The sequence below is a fragment of the Austrofundulus limnaeus genome, unplaced genomic scaffold (genome assembly GCF_001266775.1).
Source record: "Austrofundulus limnaeus strain Quisiro unplaced genomic scaffold, Austrofundulus_limnaeus-1.0 Scaffold51, whole genome shotgun sequence".
Classification (NCBI taxonomy): domain Eukaryota; kingdom Metazoa; phylum Chordata; class Actinopteri; order Cyprinodontiformes; family Rivulidae; genus Austrofundulus; species Austrofundulus limnaeus.
Window position 1 is genome coordinate 888649 of NW_013952453.1, and position 9333 is coordinate 897981.

A 9333-nucleotide genomic window follows, 5' to 3' on the forward strand; every position below is an offset into this window, starting at 1 on the left:
ATTTTCATTTCTGTACTTCTGTTTCAGATCATACAATGTTTTTGCCTTTCTTTCATAGCTTTTTTTTGTTTTGTTTTTAAATATAGAAAATAAGCCATGGATGCTGGTTTATAATCTCATAATTCAATGATTGGTGATCATCAGTAAAGGTCATGCATGTATTAATATAAATTTAATGTCTGGGAGGTTAACTGCAGTGCTGTGCATGGCCAGGTAAAGTTCAGTAACAAATATCAAATTTTCTCGTTTAGCTTAAAAGCACCTCCTGTTCTTGTTAGTTATGTCCTTACCAAGACTATTTTTGAAAGCGTATATGTAGTTTATTTTTTCAGGTGCAGGTTGCAAGCAGTCATTATTTTATATTGGGCATATTAAGAAATAACAGTGTGTTATAAATGTTTTTTCCCTATTAAAATCCAAACATTATATGATTCTATTATTATTTTTATTTAAAGTACATAAAAGTTGTAATAATGTATGAATGCTGTGATCTTTGAATCCAATTTTAGGTAATGTAATGAGCACAGTAGTTGTTTTTAAAAATCTAATCATCTAATTGTAGTAGGACTGTTGGATCAGATCTAGTACAAACATACAATTAAGCAGATATTTTCTTAGTTAGGCTGAAATTTGCAAACTCAGTTATTCTCTTGTATTCTGGTTGCAATTTTCAATACAACTTGGTCTAACTGAACCATGGCAAACCACAAAGAGTCAGCAAGTAATTATTTTTACCTTTCCTCTCAATTTGGAAATTGTTTGCTATTCTAGCCGCGTGTCCTCAGTGACTCCCTCCCATTGTGCTGCGCAAGTGCTGCAGACGGGTTTCTTCCTTGACATTCGGTGTAATTGTTTTCTACTTACCATTTCTTTTACCTTTTTTTTTTTTGCTGATCGAGATCTCACTTGCTGGTGTGACAGTAATCTAAGGTGCCACCAAATGTGTTATTAGCGTATCATTAAAAATCACTTTCCAAGAGCAATAAACAAATGATGTCATTTTCGTTGCAGGTTACAGTGATTGTTTCTGCTACAAACTGATAGTGTCATCGAGTAGAAATATTGGCAATAGACGTTGCAGTTCAATCAGAGGTTGAAAGACTTTATTGGGCTTGCAAACTAAATATTTTTAGGGTAAATGTGCTTTTTTCTTGTCGTCTGCTTAGAATTTGCCAAGAAGCTCAAGACGACTTTCTAAACAACAAAGTCAATTTTGAAAGAATCCATACATCCTTTGTATTGTACTTACTAAATAATAAAATGTATTCATTCTGTAGACATAAACACTTTGTAACTATAACACAAGGACTATAGCCTGCAGTGGAAGACAATCATAATAAAAAGATGGTGGTTCAGTTTCAGTCCCTGAACACAGCTTGAAAAACACTTTCAGTAACCTGCTGGAGGCACATATCCATCCTGTTATTTTACCCTACAGTAGCACCATTCATCTCAGCCACTACAAGCTGTCTTGAGGTGTGTTTTAGTTTCTCATAAATGGTTGGAACCAAACTGTATCAGACTGAGAGGCGGGAAAGGTCTTGGGAGTTGTGTGGGTGAGTGCGCGCGTGTGTGTTTGTGTGTGTTTAAACGCCTGTGTCTTTCAAGCTGTGGTCTCTGGCTGTGACCCCAGTGTTAATCACTCTACAGCCAGAACAACCACAGGCTCTATCACCACTACTGCTGCTACAGCCGTTTCCCTCTCCTTCTCCTTTTTTTTCTCCCTCATTCATGTTTTCTGTCCCCCCCACCACGGCCCCATAACTTTGCTATCTTCCCTACTTGACCTCCCACTTACACAGAATTGCCGCCTCGTTCACCATTATGAATACCCTGTTGTCTTTTTTTATATCCTCGTAGCTTAACCTCAGGCTGTCACCTTTCTCCCAGCTTTTTGCCTGTGCTTTGGGCTTCCTATGCTCGGCGTTTCTAATGTCTGAAACTGCAGGGCGACTCTGTTCATTTTTTTTTTTTTTTGGCGCTGAAGGTTTAGCTCACCTCTCTGTGTCTGCAGGGTACATCACCGGCTGGTTAGCTGCTTAGCTGGTTACACGTGGTTGGTAATGATTTTCTAAATGTATCGGCTCACTGCTGGGTGAGATTAAAAAAAATGCAATATTTATACCAAACTTGATTTTTAGTGATATTATTTGTGAGACTTGTTTTAACAATGTCAAATAATGAAGCATTTCGGAAAACTACCATCTCCGCTACAGCTTCAATAAATCAATAAATGAAAATAAGAGAATGGTTGTGACTATTTGTCTTAGATGGAAAGTAGGTCCCCGGAAATTTCTGTTGTTCTGCTAAGCTGCATGGCACCGCAGATCAGTATCTGGGTCAACATGCTCACTGACCTTCCTGTCAAATGCCATGTAGTTGCTTGACATAACTGTTGCCGGTGTGTTTGTGCTAAATGGCATGCTAACAGGCAAGAAAATGTAATATTAGAAATGATGTCATTGCCATTTTATTGTATCATGCAAGTATTTTTACTTTTGCTGAATAACACAAACTACTACTAATGGCGACACAACAATGGTTATGGAACCATTATATGAACCATTTGATTATTTTAAAACCTGTTCCTAAAACTGTCTAGAAACGTGGGATGTTAGAAGTTGTCCAGTCCAGTTGACTGTCCAACTTTCCCAGGGATGGTGCTAAATAAAAGAAATGTGCACACTATAAAAATTCCATCAGTGGGTGTGGAGAAGCTTTCTAATGAGTGACTGACAGACTTTCTGACTGGCTGTCGGACCAGACATCCCTCTGAAGCGAATTCTGAGCTCTCAGTGTTGTGATTATCACTCTGTTGCGCCTTTGTCGCCTTGTGACACCCTGGGAATCACAGCAGTTAGGTGTATGAACACACACACACACACACACACACACACACGCACGCACGCACGCGCACACAGTCAAGCTGAGAGCTGACGAGTGTGAGTTACACAAGCGTCGACAGGGCCTAATTATACATGTCTCTAATGAACTGTAATTACTGACATCCACCAGAGCATCAGGGTCTATAAGCCGAGGACTTGCAGTCATTAGGCTGCTGCGTTACACTGTTTCAGCTTCTGCAAAAAGAAAAAGAAAACTGAGTGAAATTTATGTTCTCTGTTTTCAGCCTTCTTTTTCTCTTTTCTCTGCCTTTTTCAGTTTGACGGTGACAACATGTACATGAATGAAAACAACCACGAGTTCCTCCCACCAAACCAGGTTAGTTCAACTGCTTTTCACGTCATCCACACCTTAACTGTTGCCTGAATTTCTATAATCAACCAATGTAACCAACAGCAAGCTAAAGTGCATAAATAACTCATGTGATATTAAGGGAAAGACATGTTTTTTTAAGTGTTAAACAAAAAAAGGCAAGACAAAACTTGCAACATGACTCTAACATATTGAGTATGAAACCCATGTAGAATACCCTTCAGCTAAAACTTTCCCAAGCTTTGTTGTCACATTTGGAAGGACAAAGCTAGTTTTAAAAGCTGCATGTTTTTATAAGTCAAACTTTAAACTGTTGGGTACATTTTATCTATTCAAGAAATTAAACTCTCAAGCATTCAGAATAATATATAATTGTTTTTTTGCGGTTTCATTTTTCTTCCATGCTTGCTTATTTTAACAACCACAGCTGCACTTTTGCTGAATACCTGTTGCTGGGGGGAGGGGAGTGGGTGACACTCTGTCAGCAAAAATACCCTAATGCCACATAGAATGTTCTGGAAACTTATTTTTTCTTCAAGTTAACCGCTAAGCCAACTTCCCCATTCGAAAAGAAAAATAATAAAGAAACATTTTTCAATCAAATCTCAAACTCCCTTTATTCCTCCGAAACAATTATCCTCAGAACGTTTTCACTTTGGTACAAGCCCACTTGGAAACTCTTTTGGCCTTGTTGCAAAGGATTTTGAAAACTAGAATAGAGGGGGGAGTGCACTGCAGTCCTGCCAGAAATCCTGTGGCACAGCTGGTCGTAAACAACTGGGAGACCATATGGTTGTGTTTGGAAAGGAGGATTTGTGGAGTTTTGGGAATAAGCCCATCTGACATACGCAGGGAAGCAGGGAATTTGTCCCTGTCAATTGCAATTATTAAAACACAACTTGGAGACTGAGGTAGATATGTGTTTTTGTTGAAATTTTTGCTATTAAAAACATTTTGGGTTGTGAAAACATGAGTTAGTAGCCCAGAATGAGCTGCTACAGTATGTTTGCCTTGTTTCACTAGTGTAAAGTTTAGGGCTGCAACGATTAATTGATTAATCGATTAATCGACAACTAATCGATTATTAAAATAATCGATGACTAATTTAATAATCGATTAATCGTTTTTTTTGTTCTTTACCTTGTTTTTCTCTCCAAACTGCTTTGACACCTTCCACTGCCACATTTGCCTTTCTGTCCTTGACACACATGCACAGTAGTGGTAACTGGGGTAGGCCGTGGACGTCACAAGACATTATACAGACAGGCTCTGGTATCATGGCTGCTCTCCAACGGAGCTCAAAAGTGTGGGATCATTTTAAGAAAATGAAAGAGAAACCTGTGCAATATCTGCAGAGCAGAACTTGCCTTCCATAGCAATTATTTTTAGTTAGCATATAGCTAAAATCTAATGATGGTAATAGCAGCTGCATTCTGGCGCGATAAGCTGTATGTTTTATATTCAATTAACGTATGACCTGATTAGTCGACTAATTGAAAAAAATAATCTGTGATTAATCGATTATTAAAATAATCATTTGTGGCAGCCCTAGTACAGAGACATTCTTGATAAAAATCTGCTTCCATCTACCAGGATGATGAAGATGAAACATGGCTGGACATTTCAGCAAGACAATGAGCCCAAACACAAAGRCAAGGAAACTCTCAGTTGGTTTCAGAGAAAGAAACTAAAGCTGCTGGAATGGCCCAGCCAATCACCTGACCTGAATCCAACWGAAAATCTATGGAAAGAACTAAAGATCAGAGTTCATAGAAGAGGTCCACGAAACCTTCAAGATTTGAAGTGTTTGTGTGGAAGAATGGGGCAAAATCACACCTGAGCAATGCATGCCACTAGTTTCTCCATACAGGAGGCATCTTGAAGCTGTCATTGCCAACAAAGGCTTTTGTACAAAGTATTAGATAAATTTCAGTAAGTGTGTTCAATACTTTTTRCCTGTGCCATTCCACATTATTATTATTATTAAAATAATCCTTAGTTGCAGCCCTACTAAAGTTTATATACATGCATTTTACAATGAAAGAGTCACAGTTTCTTGCAGATACTGAACTGTATGAAATCTTAATTGCAATAGTTTTACTTCAGCACATGTTGCTTTACAGGAATGTTGATGCTTTATTACCAAACTACAGAGAAGTAGAGCCTAAATTTAGCAAAGTGTGTCGACAACAATTGATCAGGAGAATCAAGGCGGAGTTCAGGGAAGCAAGAAAGAGAAAAAGGAGGGGGAAAAATGCATAAACGATTTTGACGAGATGAGAAACGATTTGGCTTTGCGCTGTGTTATACTTTGTTTACTCGGGATTCTCTCATATTTGACATGTGCCTTGCTCTATTCTCTGCTTCACCAGACTCATCCTTTCCTTTCATCTGACAGCTCGAATCGGGGAGGCCTTTGGGGTGGACTCACACACTCTGACAACAAAACAGGAACATATAAAAACCACAGATCTCCCTCTTTGTTGTAGATTTACAAGATGCACTCAAAGAAATTTTAAGTGTTCATAACAAAAAAAGATGCATCCTCAAAAGAGATTAACGGCATAATGAGAGTATCAAACAAACAAACTACATGTTTTGTTTTGCTTGAAATTTAAACATGGCTCAGTATTACTGTGGTTTTATGACTTGCATGATATTTTCGCCCTTCATGTCAATAGTTGCTCATTGAATTGGAGTTGCCAAATATTAAAACCTCAATAGTTGATGGAAAACTATGAGAAATGTACAAAGGAATGATGGGAAAACGGTATGCTAGTTTTGCCCATCTGCTTTTACAAAGAGTTTTAAAAAAGGTTATGCAAACACAGTTGCGGTCAGTTCTAATAACTGCATAGGGACAGACCCGTTTAGTACAATACTTCATTTACCGTATCTACTAAACTTTATTAAGACACTTCAATTTGATTTCCCTAAATATATGACAGCTGCATGTGTGCTCCTCCTTTTGAAATGCAGTTCGGAAGAATGTTTGAGACATGATTCATTTTCTATCTAGCTTTCAGATGGGACAAAGATCCTTTCGTGTTTCTGTAAATGTATTAAGTCAACTTTTTGACAGCGTATAGCTCGTGTATGCAAGTAAAGTTGTTTCATTTGTTTGAGAGTTTTCCCTAAATTATGTTTAAAACCCATTAAAAAGTATAAATTTGTTTACACGTATATATTTTTGGCAAGTTTTTGAGCAAAAATGGACTTTTAGGCTAAGTAACAAGGAGATACAATACCCACAGGGATAATTTTTGTTTATGACGTTTTTTTTTCTCCGTTAGAAATGTGCCATGCAGCATGAACGGTTGCCACATTATTCTCAATATATTCTTTGAACAATATCATACTGCCTTAAGCTAACTTTTTTTCTGCTTTATTATCTCACTTTATTTATCTACCCTTTTTTTATAACCATCGCTCTCTGACTCCCCCATTTTGACTCATTCTCTCAGTATATCTGTAGTTCTCTCTCTTTTTTTATTGCTGTTGAATTGAAATGCATTTGGGTCATCGGTTCTGCTTCAAGTCTTTGTGAAAGTGCTCGGCTGTCTTTCGCTTCGGTTTCGACATGTAATTGCTCTATTTAATCGTGTTCACCTGTAAAAGTACACTTTATGTACATGTATTCAGGTCATAAGCTTGGCCCTTTTGCATGAATCTGCCCAAGTAACCACATGAAAAAGTGCTTCGATGGGAATGTTGTAGTGATGAGTAACAGAGAAACGGGGTCAGTGCCATTGTCATATTGATGTTCCCATGAGCATTGTTTTTTTTGACTCTGTAGTTCTTTGTATTGTCTTTCCATCTCCCCCACCCTCCCCTTATTAAAGTGACAAAGTGTTAGTGATTCAACGACATGACCGTGGACCCTGATTTTGGCATCAACATTCTTTTTGTTTGCCCCTTTGGCCACTAACGTGCCGTGGCAACATCTTGGACAAGAGAAACCATCTGATCTGATGAAACGGCCACAACAGAAAATAGAACATATTTTCCCGTAGACCTTCACCTAAAGTTGGATTTTTTTATTTTTTTGCCGTTTTAAAGAGAATAGTACACAGTGACATGATCAAAGGCAACACACTGTGGCGATGTCGTCTCATCCCTCCACAGCAAAGTAGAGGAATCGGTATACTTCATCAGCACTTTACCTTGACAATGCTCTCTTTTGATGTCGTTCTCCCTGACTTATGAATTAATTTAGCAGAACTGCTGTTTGAGAGAAATGTGTCACAGGGAAAAAAAAAAAGGGAACAGGAGGAGGAAACGGAGAGGGGGAAGGGTAGAGATGGAAAAACTGCACAGGGGAATAATTCGACTAATGGAGTGACTGTTTGGATATTCAGCAGAAGTAGGAACGGAGATTATGATCTTGCAATTAGCGTAACAAGGTTTTATTGATTGGCTGCTGCTTAGTGTCTTTGCTGCCAAGACGCTGCATGTGGTTTTAACATGCACTGTGTGCGTGTGTGTGTCTGTGCGTGAGTGTGTAGCCCAGCTAAACTACAACCCTACTACTACAACACTTCCAGAGTAGAATCCAGCTCTATGGGGCCAACAAAAATGCGTCTGTTTCCTCCTCATCAAAGCTGAAATATAATGGATCACTCAGTTAAAAGGTTTCCTCTAAATGACGAGTGACAAAGTAGACTGCATTTGCATTTTTTCACTCACTTTTAAGTGAATGCGTCGCTCTACTCCACCTTCTCAAAAATGGTAAAAAAAAAAGTGTAGCTTCTAGTGATGCATATTTTAAAGTTTCTCTTCCTGATTTTGCATGTTGAGAGCATAGCTGTTATGATTTAACTGAGTTTGATGCTACTTCCTGTCCTGTGTGTGTATTGTACGTGTGCGTGCGAATCAATTCTGGCAGTGATTATGGCGCTCACTTGGGTGTTGTGATTGTAATCAACGAGGTGTTGTAGTGCCAACAGCGAATCTGTGAGTCTCGGCGAGGCAAAGACACGCCGAGGATCGATGGAAAGCGTTCGTTTTAAACGGGGAGACGAAGAAATGCGATTTTAATTGGATTTATGACACAAGTTGACAGACTGAGCTTATAATACGCGTTCTTTTTTATTCATCTCACTTTTAATGAAAGATTGAGCTGCGTGAAAGCTCTTGTTAGCAAATCTGAGTGAATATGTCGTATTGTTCAAGTGCCCAACCTTCAGAAACTCCTGTTTTTTCCGAATACGATGAAAAGCTCCCCGGCATCGCGCATTTCCCATATGTTTCTGATGAGCAACCGTCGAACACGATCCTGTAGTCTTTTTATGTTTAACCTTTGACAAATCTATCACCTCCTCCCTCTGTGCTCTGAATTAAACACCCATTCCACCTTTCCAGTTTAGATGAGTTATTCTCTTGTTTGGCTGCAGCCCAGAGCTCAGCCTACATGTCTGCAGTCTCTGTGAGGTCTGATTGGTCCGGTTCAGCCGTGTGTGACTGACAGGAAGCCTGCAGATTGGGGGAGACAGTATCTGTGGATCGTTGCGCTGATTAAAGACTCGCAGCAGTGTTTTGTAAACTCCAGCCGTTCGGGGGTCCTCGTACTCACGCCGTGGCCCCGCTGGTCTGAATTACAGCTTGGCCACATTAGCCTGATTTACAGGCTGATTTATCAACCTGCCCCTTCCTTAAAACTGACCCACCCCACTTTATACGCTACACCCCGATCTTATTCCTTTCTTTTTTAAACTCCCCTTGAATAAACCCCGACTTTTTATGACTTTTATGTCCACCTTTCCTCCCTTCCCCACTCATCCTGTCCCCTCACTCACTCATCACTGCCCCGCTTCTTCTTCGTCTCCTCCATTTTTCCTCCCCATCCAGAATCCCTTAAAACATCTGGCAACATCTCTTTACCTTTCCCTCCTCCTGCGCCCCAGCACCCCCCCCCCTCTTTTTTTCTGCCATTTTCACTGACTGACTACATCTTTGTGAAAATGAAAACAAAGAGCAGCCTGCCAAAATATTTCTATAGCCGAACGCTGACGAAGCAGGGAGCGGAGACAAAGCAAAAAGATGTGCCGGCAAATTCGTCGCAGCAGCAGAAAGATGGAAAGCTCTCTCCCTATCACCTTTTTTTTACAGTCATTTGGA

The 9333-nt window shown here is 39.4% G+C and overlaps 1 protein-coding gene across 5 annotated transcripts in view; it reads left to right on the top strand.

The window, feature by feature from the left end:
- tox2 (TOX high mobility group box family member 2) overlaps nucleotides 1-9333 on the top strand; it is a 108103-nt gene that overhangs the window by 55181 nt on the left and 43589 nt on the right. For all 5 annotated transcript variants that reach the window (XM_014008597.1, XM_014008598.1, XM_014008602.1 and 2 more), the window contains exon 3: nucleotides 3163-3222. In XM_014008597.1, the coding sequence (XP_013864051.1) occupies nucleotides 3163-3222 (60 nt within the window). The remainder of the gene's footprint in view (nucleotides 1-3162; nucleotides 3223-9333) is intronic.